Source organism: Protopterus annectens, chromosome 16.part0 (assembly GCF_019279795.1).
Source record: "Protopterus annectens isolate FY-2018-M chromosome 16.part0, PAN1.0, whole genome shotgun sequence".
NCBI lineage: Eukaryota > Metazoa > Chordata > Ceratodontiformes > Protopteridae > Protopterus > Protopterus annectens.
In genome coordinates, this window is record NC_056750.1 from 678799404 (window position 1) to 678824015 (window position 24612).

The 24612-nt window shown below is 39.5% G+C and overlaps 1 protein-coding gene across 1 annotated transcript in view; it reads left to right on the top strand.

Annotated features, from left to right (window-relative positions):
• The window catches only part of CACNA1B (calcium voltage-gated channel subunit alpha1 B), a 3578581-nt gene that overhangs the window by 2953995 nt on the left and 599974 nt on the right, over positions 1 to 24612 (top strand). Inside the window, exon 39 of the mRNA XM_044058770.1 lies at positions 7744 to 7871. Within this exon, the coding sequence (XP_043914705.1) occupies positions 7744 to 7871 (128 nt within the window). The remainder of the gene's footprint in view (positions 1 to 7743; positions 7872 to 24612) is intronic.

Sequence of the window (24612 nt, forward strand, 5' to 3'; positions counted from 1 at the left end):
TGAATTACAAGTAACACAATAACTATTACATTTGTAATGTTTTGTAAAAATAACTTACAGTATCTCAGCAACTACTCGAGTTATTATACATGCTGTTACCATTTTATTCATCCATCTGACAGCTTTCATGTGACGCTAAGCAACTCTGTCTTTGCCTCTTGGTTGTCAAACTATTTGGAAAAAATATGAAATGTATGACAATTTAAATAAATAGATGAACGAGTAATATCTCTTTACTTGCACTAGACAGAGGTCAAAATCAATACAGTTGCGTTTGCCATTGAGTAAGCGTCAAGAAGAAATGTTTTAATACTTCAAAGTGTGATTTTGGAAGTATTAATGCAAATATGAACAAGCGATGTTTCACATCTAGAGGCATCAGTAGGATACAACTGCAGAAATATCTGAAGGCATTACTGTGTTTTAATGAGTTAAGGAGGTATTCAGCTTTTGCATGTTCTCAAAATATAAAATTACAAACTTTAACATGTTAGCTTGGCAGTTTAAATCCTGAAAGAAAGCAGAAGAGTACACTTTATTCATTTACTTGCCAAAATCTTTCCAAACTGTGTCAGACGGGAAAGTGTTAGTAGCAGTAATCTTATAGCAAAAGCAGTTTTAGATAGAGAAGCTAGAAAATCACCCTTAACATCCACATCCCACCCCCACCCCCCAGTAAAGAAACCACCATAAAAAACTTCTCCAAAGCCAACTTCATGCTACTCAAGTCAGAAGTGACAAACTTCATGACACCCATGCAGACGGGAACTGAAAGTTCAACTGCTGAATCCTACACTAAGGCACTGTACGAGCACATCCACTCATGCATGAATCGTGCCATCCCAAATAGAACCAAAATGCTCTCATCCAAAAAAAGGAAGCTAAACTGGTGGTCCCCTGCCATAAACAAACTTTACAACAAAAGGAAGAAACTTTTGCAGAAAAGAGGAAAATCCCAGGATGCAAAAAACTCCCTTACTAGCCTCAGTAAGAAACTGAGATGCCTCATAAAATCCTCCAAAGCTAGTTATGAAAATAAAATTGCCAAAGATTCCAAAGACAACCACAAAGCATTCTATAACTATGTCAAGAATCTAAATGGCAATGCTCAGATCTGCTCTGAGCTAAAACAGAATGGCAATAAATATACTGATCCAAAGGATATTGCCAATATCCTGGCAGATCGATTCAGTGTCAACTTCACCCCCCCTCTCAACCCCTAAATGGCCCATCTCAATACCGGAAGATTGCCAAATTCCAGTAATAACGGCCACACAGGTACAAAACGCACTCTCTAAAGCCAAGAATACAGCATCCATGGTACCAGATGACATCCCAGGCTGTGTACTACATGAACTACAATATGAACTGGCACCTCACCTAAGTGTCATGTTTAATCATAGCCTCACCTCAGGTTTCGTGCCCACTGAGTGGCACAGAGATACAGTTATCCCAATCCACAAGGGGGAATCCACCTTGGATCCCAGAAACTACCGTCCCATCAGTCTGACAAGCCTTATCTGCAAGGCCATGGAGCGTATTATCATGGAACTTATAAACAAAGACATTGGCAACCTTCAAACACTGGACCCCACCCAGTTTGGGTTTGTGAAGGGCCGATCTTGTCTCCTGAACCTGATTGACTTCTTTGAATCAGTCTCCAGAGCCATGGACAAGGGTAAGGTGGTCCACACAGCCTATCTAGACCTTGCCAAGGCCTTTGACACCATCCCCCACTCTGGAATCATAGATAAACTTACTAAGTTGGGTATTAATCCCTATGTCACCCAATGGGTTGCTAAATGGCTTACTGATAGAACCCACACTAAAAGTAGCTGACTCCAAATCCAGCTCCAGACAAGTGACAAGTGGAGTACCTCAGGGTTCAGTCCTGGGGCTGCTCTTGTTTGGCATCTACTTCTCTGAAGTACAGGTCAACACTAAAGGACTCTGGCTAACAAAGTTTGCAGATGACTGCAAACTGGGAGCCATTATTGAATCCCCAAATGATGTGGATACTCTACAAAAGGGCCTTACAGAAACAGATGCTTGGTGCCAGAGCCATGGGCTCAAGCTCAATGCCAAGAAATGTATTGTTATCCCCTTTGGGAAAAAACATGTATCCATGAATTACCATATAGGTGGCAGTACGCTAAACACAGAAAGTGTGATAAGAGACTTAGGGACACAGGTGGACAGTGGTCTCACCTTCGATAACCACATCGCCACAACAGTCAGGAAATCCTTCTATGTGGCACATCTCATCACGAAGGGCTTTTCATCCAGAAAAAAAGGAGGTCATTGTCCCACTGTACTCATCCCTCATTAGACCCATTATAGAATACAACGCCCCATTTGGTATGTACCTCTCAAGACATCTGCAACAACTGGAAAGGCCTCAGAAATACCTCACTAAAAGAATCACAGGCCTAAAGCAGATGCCCTACGCTGACCGCCTTAAAACTCCAGCTATACTCTGTCGCATATCGTCTACTCAGAGGCGATCTCTGCTTAACATACAAGGCCATGTCAAACCCAGAGCTGTTGGACATGCTACACTTAAAGAAATCCCAGTCCCTCAGAGCTACACGCTCCAGGGATCTAAACCTTGTCATCACAATAAACAAAACATGCTGGCGGGATAGGTTCCTGACCCAGAGACTCCCCAGACTCTGGAATAGATTGCCCATACATGTCAAGCAGAGTGCCTCTTTGGACCTCTTCAAGAGGAACCTTGACGATTGGATGGGAGAAAGGAAATTCACCCCAGGGATCACGTCAGTCGCCTTGCTAGACAGGGGTCAAGGAAAGTAAATAATGTGGGAAGAAATAGCCAGGGAATTGTTATGGCTAGGCTTGTATAGGCCCTAGGGCTGATAGCCTAGTACCAACCTATGAACCTATGAAAACAATAGCATATCAAGCTAAGAAACCCTATATAACCTGTCAGATTTTCTGGGAGGACATTATCTGTCACACAAACTAGAAGTAGTGAGAAAACATTCTGTAACGCAGGCAAAACAGAATGGACAACTGCAAATTTAAGCATATCCAGCTGTAATTAATTGTAATACAATTTATTTATAAATGTTTTATTCTGCTTCTACCAAAAACCCTCTCTCATCTCTCATAAATTAGCAGCAAAAGAATTTAGAGGAAATTAAAATAATACTTTCTTCATAATCAGAGTATTCAGATTAAGCAGAAATTCCTGAAATACCACATTCCCCTGCAATGCCCGCACTTCAAATGAGAAAGAGAAGGGGGCTCTGTTTCTTTTTCTTTTCTTACTGCAGTAGTAGGCAATAAAAATGTAGACGTGAGTTCTTTAGCAAATTACAGCAAATCTCTCTTGTCCATATTAATAGAAACAGGGGAAGGCAGTCTCAGATTCAGGATCCCTATGTCAGTAGACTGAAGGACCTTCACCTGTCCTTTCCCCTAAGACCAACAAGAGAGGTTAACCCTTGCCCAGCTAAGGCATGCCTACACCCACAAAAGTGGTGGCTGTAGGTACAACACTAGAAGGACCAAGAGAAAAATATAAGTTGTGTGAGGAACCAAGAATGGCCACAGTAGAGCCACCCACCAGTGGCTGAGAAAAAACATGAACCAGCCTGTCACCCGGAGACTCCTTAACTACTTTCTTCTTTTCACAGATAGAGGAGTGTAAAACTGCAAAGACCTGTAGCTGTTCCATAGATAAGCTATGAATGAGACCTTGCAAGTGATTACAGCAGCCTGAAAGAGTTGGTAAAATAAAGTAGATAAATGGTGCTGAGATAAGTAAACCACTGACAGCACAGCACAACCACAATATTCCTGCCCTAAAAACATAAACCTGTACAATATGTAGGAAAGTTCTATCAGAAATAGAACATTTCATTCAGGAAAACACAGGTTTTCCTCAAAAACTAAATTCTACTGGAAAGTTTTCCTCAGTGAGAACTTATCTACCTAGGATCATTATCTTGACAGATGGTCCTACAAAGGACATAAGAGGAGTGCACTTCAGTGGTAAAAAACTGTGACATAGGAAATCTGACTGTCTTTAGATTGAAGCTCCCAACAGTTTGTGTGGAATGTGCCCTTAAGCTATGATGTATGACCAGTTACTGGGGCAAGACCCAATTAACATAGTCTAGTACAATAGTGACTTAAGTGGTAGTCATCTAAAATAATGTAGATGGATGTCTATTTGACACTGTTACTTTAAATAAGAGTATACCTATAAAGTGAATGACAGAACATTATGGGGATGGAAACTTAACAAAAGCATATGATGTTGACTTGAAGCTGTTTGAAAATTTTCATTAAAATTTGTCTGTAAAAGCAGGCTTCCAGCATGGTCCTGTATAGCTTGAGAAAATGACTAAAAACTGCAGTCTTACTCCAGAAAATGTAATCTATGCAGCCCAAAGTTGCAAATTAACTGGGGTTGAAATATTCAAACAGCAGATAGTGTGACCTGAAGCAAAGCCGTATAAATTAGCAGGCACACATAGAGAGAGTAAGACTTAAAAAAAAGTAAAAATGCTTAGATATGAGGTGTATCACTATTTCAAACACAGAATTTGTTTACAAATGTAGATATACTGCATATTTGTGTGTGTGTGTCTGTCTATATGTATTGTGATTCCAAAAGAGACTGTTTATAAATACAGATTTTCAGCATAATCCTAACTACTGACTGCAATATGATACTAAAACATAAAATATCTACAGCAAAAAGGTCAGTTGAGATTGAAATACACCAACAACAATTAAAATGACCTGAGAAAAGCTGAATAAACTCGCAGGGCATAGGGGATGGGATGATGTACAACTATCTGAAAGGTAACTAGTGGCTAACTTTAACCTATAGTTTGCCTATAAAACAAGCACAAAAATGCCATAGTAATAAAAAGTTAACCAGTACATAAAATAATCTTGTTTCACATTTGCTATGACTGCTATGACAGACCTCCTTAACTGGTGAAAAACAATGAGAAAGCTGTAGTTTTATAATGCCTTGAGTCCAAAGGAGATGGTAACCTGAGGGTGAAATACACTAACAGCAATTAAAGTAATGAAAAGTAAATGTGCATGATCTAGCAGCTGCATGGTGGGGGAGAGATCTAATATACCACATCCATTTATAGAGTAATGAAGACCATAATAACAGAACCATAACAACTGCATCTTGTCGGATCAAGATTGCTTTGTTAAGTGGAAAACATGAGCAGTGTATTTAAATCCTGTCTTAATGGAAAAAGAATATTGTGAAAAAAACAGTTTGAAAAATGAAAGTGCAATACAATGCCAGAGATTATGCTTCACACTGCTAGAATGTTGATTAATATGCAAAAATAAATCATTTGCAAGCAAATTCTTAGTGAAACAGTGACATAAAATGTAGTCTCCCGCATCAACCTAGAGTAACAGGTAATACTTTAATTTGAATGTGTTAACTCTTTTAGCTTTGTCATATTCCCAACATGAATCATTTAAAATCGTGTTTAAATTGTAAGTTGCGTGGTGGACCAAAGTGGCAGGAAGGTAGCTCAAAGTAAAATTATTTTTTCCACAGGCCAGCCTGTTTAAAAATAATTTAGAAAATATCACTTACACCGTGCCAGTGTTAAGAAGTGGTAGCATGGAAAAGGTGCATTAAAGAGCAGTGCTGAAGAAAGAAATTATACAGGGAAATAGTGATCTTAAGAGTAGCGCATATAATAATGGATAACTTACACATGCAGGACTCTATGCAATACCCCTAATAAGTTAATATTAACCAACAAGAAAAGGAACTTAGCTGTTTGCTAATTAGATGCCAGGATATAAAAGAATGATTTCCATAAATTATATACTAGCATCCATAACTTAAAATAAAACTACTTAAAACTGGTACACCTATGCAAACCATATATTTTTGGAATTTTAATGTCTTGGCCAACAGCATAATAAGCACCCTAGAAAGGTAGAAAACCTGAAAGGCTTTACTAATTGAATAGACAAATAATTATACAGTAATTTTCAATTACATTTGAATGTGAAAAGCTTGTCAAAAATATCTTTTTTTATAATTAGCCATTTGATATTTACAACTGTTCCTTGAACTTAAATTTCTTAGTCGTATACCATGCCAGGGCCCTGTTTTTGTGCGTCAACTTGAACCAGTGACATAAAAAGAGGAGCCTCAATAGTTCTTATGAATTTTGGGGATACCAAACAAAAAACCCAGTCTCAGCTGTGTACCTTCAGAAAAAATGTCTCTAAATCTTCAAATCCAATGTAAATCAAGTCAGGAAGGATGCAGTCTGTTTGCTTGGAGCATGCTGTTAGGTGTTTCAATGCAACTTTCATTATCAGCCAACAAAATTACCATTCTCAAAATATGCATTTATTACTATCCATAATAAACATTCCCCCTTGTCTACTTTTATAAACCTTACCATAATATTATTTTGTAGTTTTATGTTTTAACAAATTTCCAGCTAGAAAAATCTGTCTTTGCTTAATGACTGCGACAAAGGTTTTCATTATGGGAATTAAAAACATCCTTTGTTGGTTAATAACAACTTGCTTAACCACTTAGCCAGTGTGCACTTTTGCATGTTTTTAAATGTAACAGCCTAAACTGAACACACTTAATCCACATTGCCATAACTATTGTAGAGTGCATATTGTATTGGTCGCAATTTATTCTAGTAATATTTTGTAATTGTAATGAATCTGTGTTTTATCTGTTGTTGGGATTTTCTCCCTTTGTATATAACTATTTATGAACTACTGTAAATGTTTTGTGTTTTTGTTGAGCATTTCTCCCTAGCTCATTGTAAAATATATAATCTGTTGCTAGGCTTTTCTCCCTTTATAATTGCCCATCAACTACTGTTTAAATATTTTTGAATCTGTTGTGGAGCTTTTCTCCCATGGCCTCCACTGAAAATGGGCCATTGGCTCATTCAGACTTTTCACATTTATGAGAGGACAAAATAAATAAAATAAAATAAGAGTTTTACTCCCTAATTACAATTTACCCTTGGATAGGTACAGAAAAGACAAATTAGGTCAGCCAACAGTATCTGAAATGAATAGTTCCATCTCATTCAGTTACACCCCTTGGTGAGTTTTGTGGGCTACAGTGATATATGGAGAGAGAGAGGGTGAAATTAAAAGGCACTTACCACTGATGTATAGTGACTGCTGTATCTCCTCGCTTACCCCTTCAGATGGTACCACATTCTTCACATCTGTTTTAGAATTGTTTTTAAACACAGTTCTTGTTATCTACCAACTCACTGAGTTAGGTATAGGTCACTGCTGAATGCATGAAGTATTGGTTTATGCAAGGAGTTACTCTCTGATATATTATCCATTCACTGCAGTCCAAGCCTTGGTGGCTTACTGTATAATGCAGGGCCCTCACTGCCACTCCAGGTCTTACAAATGACCTGCTGCTTTTTCTGTATCACATTTCAAGCATGCCTTCTTAAAATGAGCAGCATTTATCTTTACTTCTGAAGTCACCAGTAATATAAATACCTACTCTAAAATGAATGAAATTTGGAATCTTATAGCTAACACCTAATAGTGAGCTACAAATTATTTTACTTTTTTCACTATTGCTTTTAGTGGTTATCCAATTAAAATTTAAACATGGACTATTATAGTGAAAATGTGAACTGTCCAGTTTCATCTCATAAGCCCTTACCATATGTACATTATTTATGACCTTGTTTTACCTCCCTTCCTCTACAGATGTTAAATCTCTTTGTTGCTGTTATTATGGATAACTTTGAATACTTGACAAGGGATTCCTCTATCCTTGGGCCGCATCACCTGGATGAGTATGTGCGTGTTTGGGCAGAATATGACCCAGCAGCATGGTAAGTTTAGCTTGTATATATCCAATATCAATTTTTTTTTGGCAGAACATGGGATAAGATTCTGTGTCAACTCTCATGACAGCAGAAGAAATGAAGTGGTCACATGACAGTCTGAAGATTAACTCTAGATGATAGCCACTAAGATAAATAATACTGAAAAAAAAAAAAAAACAGTGCCATGATAACCAGTACCAAAATACTGATGTTTAACTTTGCCAGAAATGTTAAGCTGTCTTCTTTTCCTAAGTTTCAGAATTGCACTCTGCATTATAAAGTGGGGGATTAAAATGCAGATTATAAAATCTTAGCTGTTTTGAATTCATGACCCAGCATTAACTATATCTCATAAAATTCAGTAGCTAATGTCTGAGTTATTGGGCAATAGTAACATCTGGTTACATAATCACATGTGACTTTGTCGGTTTCTTACACTTTCTGATCTGTATTATCATTATGTATGAAATATGTAAACTTAAAAAAAAAAAAAAACAGCACAGTTATCAAATGAATGTGTGAAGTGTTTTCTCTCATACACTCATGAAAGGGAAATCCTCCAAGATAGTAGGTCAGTTGTTGAAATGGAACTAAACTGTTAGAATCAAAGTGTGAAATCTTGAAACTTTAAAGGGAAATTATATACTTTCTTGTAGAGTTCAAAATGTTTAAACCTTCTTATCAGTTTTATCAGTTATTTGAAACAAGCCAGAATCTGTCTGTCTTAATCTCAGAATAAAATCGGTGAGCTATAAAGTAATTACATTCAGTAACTTGCTGATGTTACAATGTAAAAATATACTTATATTGATGGCTGGAGATGGTGGATCTATATTATGTTTAGAAATAAAATCCTAATGTCATGTACATACATCTACACCGTTTTTAAAAATTCTTTGTTCCTTACTATTCCACAGTTGAAGGGTTTGGTGTACATTCAATATTTTTTTTTAACAAATGTCTGTGGTAAGTAATACTGTATCGTATTAGTTTATCGAAAGAGCTCTTCTTACACATGAAGAAACCATTAACTATGCTGTGAGCTTCTTAGCCGAAGTCATTAGTAAGTGTTCCACCTTGTGCAAGATAATTTTCCACATTTGGAAATGGAAGGTTGAGAGTTATCATCGCATGTGGAAGATTATTGTATAATGTTCTCTGACTGGGTTAAATCACTGGTTTTTCAACATTTATTTCCACCTAACTTTCCATTATATTAAAAAAAAATTCCTGAGACAGCTATAAATACATTTAAATAAAGGTATTTACTAAGTGTTAACACAAACATATTTTACAGAAGATATTTCCTTGCAGTTTATGAATACTGTTACTAAAAGCCTCAAAATCAGCTAACCAGTTTTCACTACAAAGCTTAATGTCGTCAGGGCAGGATATCGAGATTAATCACATTTTGACACATTTCAGTTTAATATTTTACCTTGAAACTGCATTTCCTTTCTATTTTGTTACTGGTATAATTTACATTAACAACAGTAAGTAGCATTAAAACAAAAAGGACATATCTGTCATGTTTATTATTCATTGCCACCTTCTGTTAACTCAAGGCCTTAGCATAGTGAGTGTGACATCACCATTATTCTCATGATGACCAACCACAATGTCACCAAAGAATGTATGGCTGAAGTAGAACTAGGAAGCAACTGTGTAGTCAGAATAGTCCAGAGGAAGTCAGGTTGTGACTATCTACACAGTAACAAGAATAATACAAAAGTACAGTTGCACAAATCCTACTTGCCTGTAACAGAGGATTTTCGAATTTCTTTGTGCCTCAGTGGCATTTTGGGTTTTCTGCCAAGGTAACCCAGTACTGGCCAGCTTTCAAAAGCTTAGGCTCCCCTCCCTCTTTTTTTCTGTGACAGGTGATTGGCTGAGCATTTCCTAAGAGGAAAGCCTTCAGCTGTCATAGGAAGTGAGTGTTCAGGCAATTTTGCTTCCAGAAAAATGGGAAGTAAAGTACCAGAAGCCAGAATCATCTACCAAGAGAAATTTACAGCCAGTCACAATACTATATAAAAAAACAAATCTAGCAACAGCATAATGAAATAGGTTGAAACCCACCTACCACTGTGCTCTGCTCTGACAGAATGTATGAAACCTGAAAAGTCTCAGAATGCTATAGACCCAAATGGCAAAGAGGGTATGACCTTGTACTCGCTTATTCAGGTACAGCATTATGGTAATGTTGTCTGTGACCACTAGAAGAGGACCTGGAGTCCATAAGGGATGAAGAGTGTTTAAGGAATCATTGCCAGCATTTCTTTTATGTGTATGTGCTTTGATGTATCCCAAGGACTCCACAAGCTTGCACTTGAACTCCCATGGACATTGAATCCCATGCAGAATCTAAAGTCTTCATTTAGACAGATTAGACTGCGGTCTGAATAGAGAAAAGGAGTCCTGGATTCTGAGACAGTTGATCCCTCCTCCCTCCACTGAAGGTCCTGTTTCACATATCTCAGTACCAGTACCTGGAAATCCAAGGGATGAAGGTGCTGGGACCAACAATTCTTCAAGTACCACTGATTAGTGGTATCATGAGGATCACTGATGCCATGAGGCCTAGAATTTTGAGGAACTCTTTTACTGAAGCCACATCTAGAAGAGAGAAATCCAAGAAATTGCCCTGATAAGTCAGAACTTTGTCTTCTGTCAGGAATTCCATCCTTTTTTACTGTGTCCATCTAACACCCCAGGAAAACAATTAGTTGAGATGGTCTTGGAAAGGACTTTTGAATGTTCGATTTGAAGCCCATGTGGGAAAAGAGGGATTCAACCTTGTCTTAAGGACTCCAAGCACCTGAATACAGAATATGCAAAAATCAGCAAGTCCTCAAAATAAGGAAAATGTGGATGCATAGGATTCTGCAATAGGCAACTACTGGGGCCAGGCACTTTGTAAACACTCAATTTGCAGCCCATTGCCCAAAAGGTAATGCAGAAAACTGATAATGTAAGCCAGACACAGCAAATCTAAAGCATTTCCTTAAACTGGGAGCAATAGGGATATGATGATAAGTGCCATTGATATCTGCAGTCACCATGAAACAACAGTCTGGAAGAAATGCTAGGATGGGTCATAAAGTGAACACTCTGGAACTTGGAATCCTCACAAAGGAGTTTAGAAAGGAAGAGTCTCTAGAAGTGTTCTTTTTTTGGTACCAAAATATTCCGGAGTAAAATCCTTTTCCACTCTGTATTGCAGACACTGGTTGTATGATCTCTGCTTCTACCATGTGATTAAGCACTGAAAGAAGCAGCTCTGTCTGGTCTAGTGGGTGTGGGGGAATTTCCCTGAAAGGGGGAGCATTTTCTATATACTGCCAAGTACTTCCTCTCCAAATTATTCTCAGAAACCTTTTGTCTAAGATTATTTGCAGACAGGCAGCAGGACTAACAGACCGCCTCAGGGAAGGAGGAAGAGAAGATGGTGGCAGGGGCACCCTGTGACTCAGAATTGTCATTCCTTTGCAGGGGGTTGATCCTTTTTTGGAAAGGAACCCCTCTTGTTTAGTTTTGAAAGATTGCTCTCCTGCCATTTCCTTTTCAATCTCTCACTTTTGTTTGGCAGGGATTTTTTTGTTCTGCCCCTTGAAGGAAGATGCCTTGTTTGGTGAAAACGTGGGTTCATAAAACATCCTAGATACCCCATGGATTAATTTGCCTCTGTCATCCCATTGTTTGGGAATCTGTGTAACAAAGATCCCAAACACAAATTCAGAACTTAAAGTGGCATTCAAAATGTTATCTTTCAAATAATCACAGAAGCTTGGATTACATAACCAAGCATACTATCTTAATAGAAAAGAAGGGGCAGCATTTCTTGACCCTGAGTCAAATTAGAAACAATTTATTCATATAATACTTTGTTCTGCAGGTAAGGATGCAGAAAAATCATCCAAACTGTATCCATACTGTAAAATACATTTCCACATATAGCCTTGATAATTTAACATTTTAAAGGCTAGTAACTAACCCCCCCCCCCAAAAAAAAAAAAACACTACCTATAAAGGCTAAAAAATGAAAGTGCTTAATTCATCTATTAAATTGTGTCTGTGGTGGCTACTCTTTGTTGTTTATTTTTTTAATATTTTGAAGGCTAGATTACTAGAAAGAGACATCCTTTTGCCCTAAAGATCTAACCATTTTTCCTATTTATCAGGAGGAGCTGGATTAGATGAAGCCAAGGAGTTTTATTAGAGCAAGCCAGCTGGAAAGACCACAGCTGGGTCAGCAGTCAAATGAGAAGAGACACTTGTCACATCCAAGGAGACCTTATATTTTCTCTGAGGCTTTTAAGTGACTGCTGGAATAGATATTGGTGTCCTGCGGGCAGCTTTAGAAACTTCTTCCAAGGCTGGTGTGAGAGGGCAGATGGCAACAGAGTTGGGCATCTTGCCTCTGTAAGGCCATATACCATGCCTAGCTCTGGAATAGTTCCTGTCTGCTCCCAAACAAAAACATGACTAAATCTAGCAATCCTCCGAGGAAATATGAACACTTTTTTTGTACTTAAGCTCAGGTTTTCCTTCCAAGGAATGAGAGTTACTTGACTCACTGACAGCAAGGAAATCACCATTGTCCTCATCAGATTCTTTATCATTGTCTGAAACAACATTAAAGGCCTCTAGTCAAACTAGCACTGGAGCTATATATAGGAACACAACCATCAGAATGAATTGTTTGCAGAGCACTCATAGTTTCATAGGTAATTACTAGGCTAGCTGCCCTTGTGGGCCATTTTAAGCCTAGCCATTTTCTCTTTTTGTGCTCCAAATAACCTATCCTGTTTGGTTATAGACAGGCCTATTGTATCCCAAGGTTTTTAATTATATACTGTCCCTAAAGAGAGAATAACTGGGATCATACCATAGATAATTTGGGGGAACCAATGCATGGGATAAAGCATGTATGAGCTGCATCTGTCCATTAGTAGTGCAGGGGAAGTCCTGGGGTATTTTTTTCTGCTATGCCTGAGTGGGGAATTCTGTCAGAAGCTTTGACTAGGTTGAGGTGTATACAGTGTGCACTATTTTGCCCTTATCCATTGCTTTGGTGGCTTTTTCAAAAAAATCCACTAGGCTGAGTAAGCATGACCTGCAATTGACAAATCCAATCTGAGATGGGTCTAGTGTTTGGAGTTTCCCTATGTCCTGATTAATTCTATGATAGGTCTTTCTGTGGTTTTGCATGGTCAGACTTATGGGTCTGTAATTACTTGGTTCTGTGGAAGATCTTCCCGCATGCAGTAGAATGACTGTAGCTGATTTCCATTCGCTTGTTACAAAACCTGCATGGAGGCTGAGATTGAACAGTGTTGTTAGGGGTGTGGCTAAATCATGCTTTATACTATTTAAGAAACATCCATGGATATTGTCAGGACCCATCAATGCAGCATTTTTAGCTTTTGATAATACTTTTAGGACTTGGTCTTGTGTGATAGCTGGAGGTGAGACAGTTTCCGGTAAATCTTGATGCACAGATGGAGGGGGGAAGGGTGAGATAAAGATAGAGCTAAATTTATCAGCCACTAGGTTAGCTTATATCTTCAGTCTCAGTGTAGGCAACATTGTTCACAATCAGTTCAGTGCATTGCTGCATTGTGCTTTTGAGATTACAAACCTAACTAAAAATGCCTTGTGATTGTCTTTGGCTTGGGTAGTGATTTTAGCCTTACACTTGGCTTTGATGGATTTTATTAAGCTCCTAAGTTTGTTTATTTCAGTGACAAAGGGCTCTAACGTTCTGGGAATTACTCATTACTTTTGGTCAAATTTTTTCCTTTTATTATAAATCTTATTGATACTATAATTACCCAATGAGGGTTTGTTTCTGGGGTTTGCCTTGCACTTGTTCCTATGGGATGCAGATGCATCTATGCGTCTGTTCACATGTTGGCATACTGTGGTGGCATACATTTCTGCTTATTCAATGGTGATAACTGGGTTTGGTGGTGATTTGAAGCTTGCCGATGTATCACTTAGGAGTTGGTAGTTGTCTTATGTTGGCTGGTTTATCAGGTTGGCATTGACTAAAAGAAAAAAATTGACTCTTAGCTAAGGAAATCACATCAGCCTTATAAACAGCTGCAATCTGATTATCAGCTGTATGATAAAGCTTCTATTTTTTTTTTGTTGTGAACTTCACTCCCAGATAAAATATTTGGGGACAGAGTATCATGTCTGGCAAGGGGTCTCTTACCCTCTGGATGACTAATGCACTTAAAGCTGGCCAGTACAGCGTTACCTTGGCAGATACCGCAAACTGTCACTGAGGAAGTAGGAATGAGGAACATCATATGCAGCTTGCCTTATTTATTTTATTTTATTTTATTTATTTATTTTATAAAACTAAAACATTTCTAAAATATAAGTAGCATGTGAGAAAGCTTGCTACATCAAAATGCTTCCTGAAAAAAGAGAGTTTACCAACCCCAAAAAAAGCAAAATATATTTATTCTGTTTAGGGAGGCTTTGCCACAACACATATCTCTTACCCCCTCCATACTTTAAATAAGTCAAATATCATCATATTATGAAGAATGAAATCTGGTTTGTGTTGCAATGACATCTACAAGAAGGATTAATCTCAACAAAGCAGCCCTTTTCCTAGTTTAAGCTAAGTAAGTTTTACAAACTTTGTTAAACAAATAGAATTAGTCATATCTATACTCCTTACAATGACTTGCCTGGATTCTGCAACCGAGAGAACTGAAGTCTGACTGCTTATGAAGACATACCACATTATGCTGGTGTAATTACTTGTATAATAAGCATACATTGGTGGACGTGTGGCTTAAAGATGAACTCTTCTATATTGTGTGAATGACACATAGGCACAAAGGTCTGCTTACTTCCTTCTAATAATGATGTATTAGTTTCTTTAAAGCAGTCCACAACCCCTAGAAGCATTTGGAAAGTTAGGGTAGGATTTGTAGACACAACTGTAGGGTACAGTGCTAATAAAAAGGAAAAGCCTGCAGATGATTCATAGACAATAGGAATAGGGGTTGCAGAAGATATGTTAGTGCACTCCAGTTCAGCTGCTAGTGGTGACAAATATGTAAATAAGCAGGTCAGTTTAAATAGCAATGATTCATTCACTCGTTCATCTTGTGAGACATGTTTTATCATTTTTTGGGTTGTGGGGAAGCCATGGCCTATCCTGACAAGAAACTGACATAAGGCTGATGATAAATCCTGTAGAAAAACCCAGTCCATAACAGAATACACACACAAGCACATCTCTCTCTCTAAACATAATTCTGCATGTACACAAACACACACACACTGCAAACAAAGTGCTGTAAGAAGTCAAATCCACACTGTATACCAAATGCTACTGTTAATTGTTGTACAGGTGCTCCATAACAGCACTGAATCAGAAGTGTGAGGCGTAATCTTTACACTGCAGTCCAACAGAGTGGTATGATGTGGGAAGACAGTGCTATTATTTCAATCTTCAAATTTATTTGGGTGCTTACTGCCTAGACAACAATGCAGTAAAATTAGGATAATCTAAAACGAAACAACAAAAATGAATGAAAAAAAAAAACATATAGAGTGCTGAGGGCTAGTGTTACAACTCATAACAACTTTGAACAAATACATGGAAATCTGCTTAAAACTAGTGAGCATCAAAGAATCCACAACCACCTTGCAAGATGTTCCAAAGCTGAGGCCTATAAAAAGTGAAGAAATGTCTGCTGTTGAAACCCCCAGCTGCCACAGGTTACATGAGCATAAGGCACAAGCCAGTTACTAGCAGTTGAGCAGCTACTTATAATATGAGGGTGCCCGGGTCATGAAAGGCTAGCAAAGCAGTAATGACATGTAAATAAGAAGTGGCACTCATGAATAGGTAATTGGCTTAATGTCATTCATACTTCATGAAATCTGCTACCCAGTCCTGCATATCACTCTTAAAATGCTATACAGCTTCCTTACAGGAGATGCACAGTGCATCAGGGGAAACCTTCACTCACATTTATAGATGTGTGTGTACATGTATGCTTACATATATGTGGTTCCCTTTACCCACAGGCATTTGAGTGAACCATACATCAGTGCTTCTATTACTCAGTCCTGTATGATGCATGGCACATGGGCTGCAATGCTGAACCCACAAAGACTACACTCTCTGTAGCACTACTTAAACCAATCCATTATTGCAGGGCACACAGGTTGCCATGCAGTATTCTTTTTTCAATATTTTATTTCCAGATTGCTCTGACCCAATGCTCATGCTACAACGCCATGCACCTTTACCATCACTGGTAAATTTACCCTACTAGAAGGGTACACAAGCTGACATGCCGTGTGCTCTGTTTTCCTGGGAATACTTGGTTTCCATGTTACACCTGTCTCATTCATGTGACACGTTTTGTGTACATGAAACGTACTGCATTCTGAGATCATGTTAGGTTTAACTCTGCAGCTCATTTTTATGTACTGCCTCGCAAATGAGTTTGTGAGACCTGTAACTATGAGCCCTATGATTATGGAAAATACCCACCAAATGAAAACGAATACTGTGAATATCAAAACTTGTGGGGAGCATACCCCATTGTATCCCACCAATGTAGGAACCTGCACCCCCCCCCCCCATAGCACTGTATGTGGTGCACCTTTAATAAAGAAAATCCTGTTATGTACTATTATCACTGACTTAAAATGCAAACAGATTTTTTTTTTTTTGACATGCTACAAATCTTGCTGTTGTGTGGAAGCCTCACAATTTCATATGGATCCTTGGGTTCAGACAATAGAACATTTCTGATTATGACTCACTTTGTCTATCAGTCCCTTGGCTGAAGCATTCTTTTCTTGTGCCTGGTAAGCAAAACAGGAGGAGTCTATGAAACCATCCAAATACAAAAAACAGAGCTGCTTTGCTGTTTATAAATTTGTCTCGATACCAAAGTCTTCCATTCTGAACCACAGATAAAACATCTTGCAAATATGTGCACCCCATTAAACAAAGCCAGAACATAGCGGGCTGCTGACTAGAAAAACTTAAATAGCTTTTTTGTTGTTAAAACGTATTTCTTTTATGTTTCTGTGCTGCTTTGAAAGATGTAGATGAGTTTAAAAACTAAAAGGCTTACAAAAGAATAGCCAAAGAAAGATTATAAACAGAATTACCAGTCCTCATGATTCATCCTGTTTTGTTGAAGGATGGTGTTTGTGTGTCAATTTTACACAGTACGCCTGTGCAGGGATATTAAATGGATAGTGTTTATGCAATGTGTCATGATTAACATGAGCTGTCGTGTTTTTTTTTTTTTTTACCTAGTTTCTTGAAATTAGATACATCTAAATGCAATAAAAAAAGAAAGCATTTAAAGATGTATACCTAGCCTTTTTATTTGAAACTATATTAAAAAAAACTGTCTCATATTTAATTGCATTTTAAATAAACACTATACTTTTTGAATACCCTTCCCCCATTTTTGATTCAGTTGGATGCATTATTTTATTATAAATAGTGATGAGGTGAATCCATCCATCCTTGCTCACGAGTCTCATCCTGTAGTGACCCTGTGAACAGCCTCTGCCTTCAGGCAAGTAGAGAAACAGCTTTTTTAAGGTCTTGTTTGAGCATCACATATGCATCAGAGGCTCACCTACGGAAAATTTAGAGTTGCAGTCAGCCTACTGCATGTCTTTGGGATGTGAGAGGAAACTGGAGTACCTAAGGAAAACTCATGCGGACTTCACACAGAAGGCACCTCACCCAAGAATCAAACTGGATAATCCTGCATCATAATAAAAGTATTCTGCCTTATTTCAGACGTGAAATAAAAGCCACTGATGGGAAAAAACATTTAAATTGAGTTTTATCTAGCTTCACATGTGTATGCCTTGCTTTTGTCTTCTCGAACACATTTTGCTGTATATGAAATCTATTTAAGTTGTGTTTTGGAAGGATTTCTGCACAGCCCCTGGATGAATTTTTGCTCATTATGTGACAGGGCCAACAGTAAGGTCTAATGGCTCTAACTTATTTTAAAATCTTTGTAAAGCTGTTTCCTTAAAAGTTCAATCATTTTGAGGATAGCCTCCCATTACAGCATATAGATGGTATTTTCTATGAGTTTGTTTTGTTTTATTTGGATCAGTAAGGTTTAAATAAATTAGACAAACGACACTGTCTGACAAATGTTTTGCATTTAATATTTGTCACTGTAAGGCAGTTTCAGAGCACACAGTCTACATTTTTCTCCCTTTCTAGCACCTCTGTGATAGGTGGGAGTGCATTCATTCATTCAATCCCCAGGGAACGGGGAGTGTTCCCTAATCTCTCCATAGTGAGAGAGTGCTGGATGGATCTGTCATCCAAACAGTCATAGAGTTTGCTAGTGACCCACCCCACTGTGTTTCTTTAGCCCACGCAAATGAGTGAGAGTTCCCTTTTCTCAACAGCCTGCCAGTCTAACCTCTCCTCCCCCACTCAGGATGGAGAGATCCAGTGATTTAAGAGTGGACGCTAACTTGTCCAAGGCTAGAAAAATACTCAGTGTCCTGCACGCCAATAACCTGTAACACTCCACCACAAAGAGGTTTGGAGTATTTTATTATTTAATCTCAACACTGCTGGCTGATGTGCATGTGTGCATCAGCACATGCATGCGTACACACACACACACACACACACACACACACACACACACACACACACACACAAGCCTGTGGTTTGCAATATCTCTCATCTATGAATACCTCCTTTCATTCAGGCACAGCAGAGGTTACCATCACAGTGCTAGCAATGTTATCTGCATATTTCCAAATGCCTACTGTACACAATTCCTGCAAATCCTTGACATGAGTTATGCAGTGACAGACTGTTCCCTCTTCCCAGGACAGGTGAGCGAGCATCAGCTGCCTCCACTCTCCTCTGTCTGCATTATCCATCAATCAAGATACTGCTTGACCACAGGGTCATCTGATTTATAGCCAGGACTTTACTTCTATATGCCATGGAACTAAGGCAGAGCGCACAGATTTCATGTAATAAAAAAATTGTAATGAACTCAGGACTACTTGATGCCAATGTGGTATTTGCAGGGCTACCTTCTGAAATTGCAGTGACCACAGTTCACATCCTCAGAAGTACAGAAGAACAGAACTATGAGTGTGAATAAGGTAGTATAAATAGTCCAATTTTGGACAAAGTCAAACATTCTGAAGTACCCCAATAGAGCAATCTAGGGGTTACAGTATATATAAATAACAGCAGTGTCATATTAGTCTCCTCAGCTTGCATAAATACTAGGTGTCATATTGAGTTTCACACTTCACTTTTTTTCTTTTTATATTGCTGTTAATTTTTGAAGTATCTGAATGTGCACTAACTGGGGTCTCATTTCTGATCCTCATTTCCTTAAAATACAGCTCCCCCTACTATCACTAGGGAAAAAGTCCACAATGCTGTCTCTAAGGTCAAGAGCACTGCATCAATGAACCCAGACAATATCCCAGGACACCTGCTAAATAGCATAAAACATGACTTATCATGCCCTCTGGAATTGCCTCATGAATGGTGAACTGCAACAGCCATTCCTCTGCACATTGGTGGGACATCTACAGATCCTGGAAACTACAGACCAATAAGTCTCACTAGTCTCATATGCAAAACCATACAAAGAATTATCATAGAAATAATCAATAATGACATAGGAAACCTCCAGACACTGGACCCAGCCCACTTTGGTTTCGTCAAGGCAGAGCATGCCGAATCAATATGGTGGACTTCTTTGAGAAGGTCACCAAAGCAATGGATGAGAGCAGAATGGTTCACACTGCCCACCTTGACCTGGCCAAGGCATTTGACACAATATCCCACTTGGGCATTGTCAACAAACTCAAATTAGGTATAAACCCTTATGTCACCTGGTAGATAGTCACAGCTGGCTCACAGACAGGACCCAGGAAATAAGACTTGGGGAGTCCATTTCTACAAAGAGGCCAGTCACAAGTGGAAACCCTCAGGAATAGGTCCTGGGACTGCTCCTTTTTAGCAGTTACTTTTCTATAGTCAAGGCCAATGTCAGGGGCCTCTGGGTGACCAAATTTGCATAAGAATGCAAATTGGGAGCAGTCATAGAATCCCCCACAGACACTCATGTTCTCCAGGAAGGTCTGTCACAGACAAATACTTGTATCAGAGCCATGGACTAAATCAAAATGCTAAGAAATGCATAATAGTATCCTTCAAGAAGTCATCCACGCCTGGCAACTATCATGTTGACAACACATCTCTAAGGTTTTCCCAGTTGTCAGAGACTTGAGGACACACACAAATAGTAATCTAGTGTGGGTTTGTGCTTGTTTTAACTTGGCAGATCCTGTTTGGGCATCCTGCAGACTACTACAGCACCAGAAATGAGAAGGAGAGACGTTTTGCTCTTCTAGATACTTTTAGCTTTCTTTTAACTGTTTTAAGCTAATTGCACTTTAAAATGCAGTTCTTTTACTGTCATTTGCTATATTTCTGCTGAATTGTACTGCTAAGTCACTTTTACTGTGTGTGCACTTGTTTTATCTGTTTAAAACTTAAAATTTAACTAAATTTGTAACTGTAGGCATCACACTCAAGTGTGACAGCCTTTTCTGTGCATTTATACAGTTTTAAGCACTTTCTTTTGCTTAAATTCTAAAAAAAAAAAAAATACTATCTATACTGCTCATTTCCCACCCTTTCATGTACTAAAATAGTCCGGATCCCAGATCTGTTGGTTTCAGGACTTTAGTTTGTGTTTCTGAGTAGTTCAGACCTTGTGCCAGTGAGAGGTCTTTCTGCTCATCAGTGAGAGTGGTAAGCACTAGAGCAGCCTATCTGCTGCAAGAGGAGTATTCTCCAGCTCTGAAATTTACCTTAGTGGCCATTTTTGGCTAATTCCTATCCCTTTCAAGTTTCTGAGTTAAAAACCTGTGTTTGTGCGCGGGTTTGCCCATCACGCTGTGCCGCTTAGCTAGGGATAAACTATTCCCAGCGCCCCAAAGTCTGCTCTTCAGTTTTTCCCTTAGAACTAGACAGTTTCTTATTTGTAGCCCTTCAATCTGCTTTTTTTGTGCTCGGCACTGACTCAGAACAGCTGATAGCACTAACTAACCCACAAATCTCTGAAGCACTAAACCCTTCTCATTACCTAGTGACTAACAGTTCTATTGTTACTTATCTACCTCAAGCTACCTTGAGGAAACAAGCCTGAGTACTTACTACCCTCACTCTCTAATAAAAATATGAATCCCAAGCATGTCCAAGAGACAGCTTCCTGTGTTCTCTCCTATCTACCTGATGAATCTGGGCATCTTGGGCAATGTAGCAGTTGCTTCATGTACACCAACAACCCTCTCCTCCTACCACCCAACACTACAGCTTGTGAGAGATGCATTTATCTAGCCAAACTGGAGGCAAAGCTCTCTCAACCCGACTGAACTTGTCAGTTAGGAAGACAAGGCTAACCCCCACTCCACACCACACACATCTCATAGTCTCAGTATGTCTACACCACTAAGATCCACACATAGATACACAAAATCATTCTCAGAGGCTCTCAATAAGAATCTACCCAAACAGAGACCTCCAAAGCAGAAATGCAAGCAACCTCCAGCCCTCACCACAACCCAAAAGACACATAACACACAGACTCAGTGTGCCACTCAACCACTGCCCATAAGGCAAAACTACGTACCTAACACATTGGTCATAGATGACTCTATAGTCAGGCACACTGATGTTCCACTCACCAGAATAGAAAAGGAGAAAGTTACTATTAGCTGTCTGTCAGGTGCCAGGATCTGCCACATAATCCATGCACTCAGGTCACTCCACAACAAGTACAAATATGACTTAGTCATTTTCCATGTTGGCGTGAACGACTTGAGACGTACCTCCCTGGATAACATGAAAGAGACATAGAGGAGCTCTCTGATCTTGTAATACAGGCAGGTATGACCCTAGCCCTGAGTGGCATCCTACCTTTGCCCAGAATGATACCGCAATACAGCAACAAAATGATTGACTTCAACAATTGGCTTAACTTCTGGTGTAATTCAAAGGGGATCCAGTATTTGTCTGTCTGGGATGACATGGTTGACAGGCCATGATGCTTTGCCAGAGATGGCCTGCACCTGTTGCCCCTGGAATTTCGGATACCGGCAAAGGCTCTTGATGCCCCTATAGTACCTTTTTTAGGCAAAGCTCAAAAATCAAAACCACCACCATAAATGATACAAGCAAGAAAAAACTGAGGGTAATGCTACTCAACTCTAGAAGTCTAAACCTCAAAATGCACTCACTCGAGGCACTCCTTAAAATGGAGAATATCGATATCTGTGTAGTGACTGAAACCTGGTTCAAGGCTCCAGAGAGCACCCATGCACCATCAGGATATATAACTCATACCATACCTTTCAGCCATCAAACCGGGACCAGAACACCAAGGGCAGAGGTGTGCCCATATTCATTAAGGACAACCACACCTCAAGGCTAGTTGCCCAACATAATTCATCTGAAATTATCTAAGTGCAACTAACTCTGGGCAATCCATATTGTGGCTTGCTACATATCCCCCACCATGCCCCAGGATTCCCACTCCTCTTTTCTTGATACAATAGAGAATATCAGGGTCCAACCTAACACCCTAATACTGGGAGATTTCAACTACCCCCCTCATTAACTGGGAAAACTACTCTTGTACCAACTCCTTTCCTCAACGCTTCCTAGAATTCATAAACTCCAATGCCATGGGGCAATAATATCCTAGACCTAATAATTACCAACATGAGTGGCAGGTGCTCCACACCTGAAGTCAACTCCTCGTTGGTCAGATCTGACCATAATCTAATCACCATAGATATCCACATTCCGCCCCCACCCCCCACTAAGGAAACCACAGTAAAAAAAATACTCCAAAGCCAACTTCTTGCTTCATAAGGCAGAGGTGGCTAATTTCCCAACAGCCATGCAGAGGGAGAATACAGTTACCACTGCCAAATCTTATACAAACTATAGGCACCTTCATGGGTGCATGGATCATACTATCCCTAATCGAACCAAGACACACTTGTCTAAAAAAAGGAAACCAATCTGGTGGTCCCCTGCTATTAACAAACTCTACAACAGAAGGAAGAACTGTTGCAAAAGAGAATGAAATCACAAGAATGGAGACGCTCCCTGGTCAGCCACAGCAAGAAGCTGAGATCCCTCATCACATCCTTCAAAGCGAACTATGAAAACAAGATTGACACTGACTCTAAGGACAACCAGAAAGCATTCTACAGCTATGTCAAGAATCTCAATGGCAACACCCAGATCTGCGATGAATTACAGCACAATGGCATGAAATTCATGGAACTAACTGATATCGCCAACATCCTGGCTGATAGGCTGAATGCCAACTTTACCCCCCCACCACCTTCTAAAGGGACCATATCCATACCGGATGAATGCAGTGTCCCTGCAATCACAATTCAACAGGTGAAAACTGTGCCATTGAAAGCCAAGTACACAGCATCCATGGGACCGGACAATATCCCTGGATGCATTTTACATAAACTCAAGAATGAACTAGCCCCACACCTAAGCATCATGTTCAATCATAGCCTCTCAACAGGCTTTGTACCCACTGAATGGTGCACAGCAACAGTCGTAGCACTCCACAAAGGGGGAGCCACCACGGACCCCGGGAACTATCACCCTGTTAGTCTGATGAGCCTGGTCTGCAAGGCCATGGAACGTATTATCATGGAACTCATAAACAAGGATATTGGTAACTTCCAAACTCTGGACCCCACCCAGTTCAGATTTGTGAAGGGCAGATCATGTCTCCTGAACCTGATTGACTTCTTTGAAACAGTCACCAAAGCCGTGGATGAGAATAACGCAGTCCACACAGCCTATCTTGACCTTGCCAAGGCTTTTGATACTATTCCCCCATTCTGGTATCATAGACAAACTCACCAAGCTGGGTATAAATCCATATGTCACAAGATGGGTCGGCAACTTGCTCACAGACAGAACCCACGCTGTAAAAATTGCAGACTTCAAATCTGACTCCAAACTTGTAACAAGTGGAATACCACAATGTTCAGTCTTGGGTCCCCTCCTATTTGGGATCTACTTCTCTGAAGTACAGGCCAACACAGAGGGCCTCTGGCTGACAAAGTTCACAGATGACTGCAAATTGGGTGCCATAGTTGAGTTCCCAAACAACGTGGACATCCTGCAAAAGGGCCTTATTGAGACTGATGCCTGGTGTCAGAACCATGGCCTCAAGCTCAACACCAAAAAATGCATTGTCATCCACTTTGGTAAAAACCCTGTACCCATGGACTACCACATAGGTGGTAGCCCACTTAATGCCAAAGGCATGATAAGAGACCTCGAGACCCTAGTGGACAATAGCCTCTCCTTTGATAATCACATTGCCACAGTAGTCAGAAAATCCTTCCACAAAGCACACCTCATCACGAAAGAGTTCTCTTCCAGGAAAAAAGAAGTAATTGTCCCCCTCTACTTGGCTCTCATCAGAACCATTATAGAGTACAATGCCCCATTTGGAATGTACCTTACAAGGCATCTACAGCAGCTGGAAATGCCACAAAAATACCTCACTAAGAGGATTATGGGACTCAAACAGTTACCCTAATCTGACTGCCTCAAATAAATCCGGCTTTACTCAGTAACTTATCACCTACTCTGAGCTGATCTCTGCCTAACATA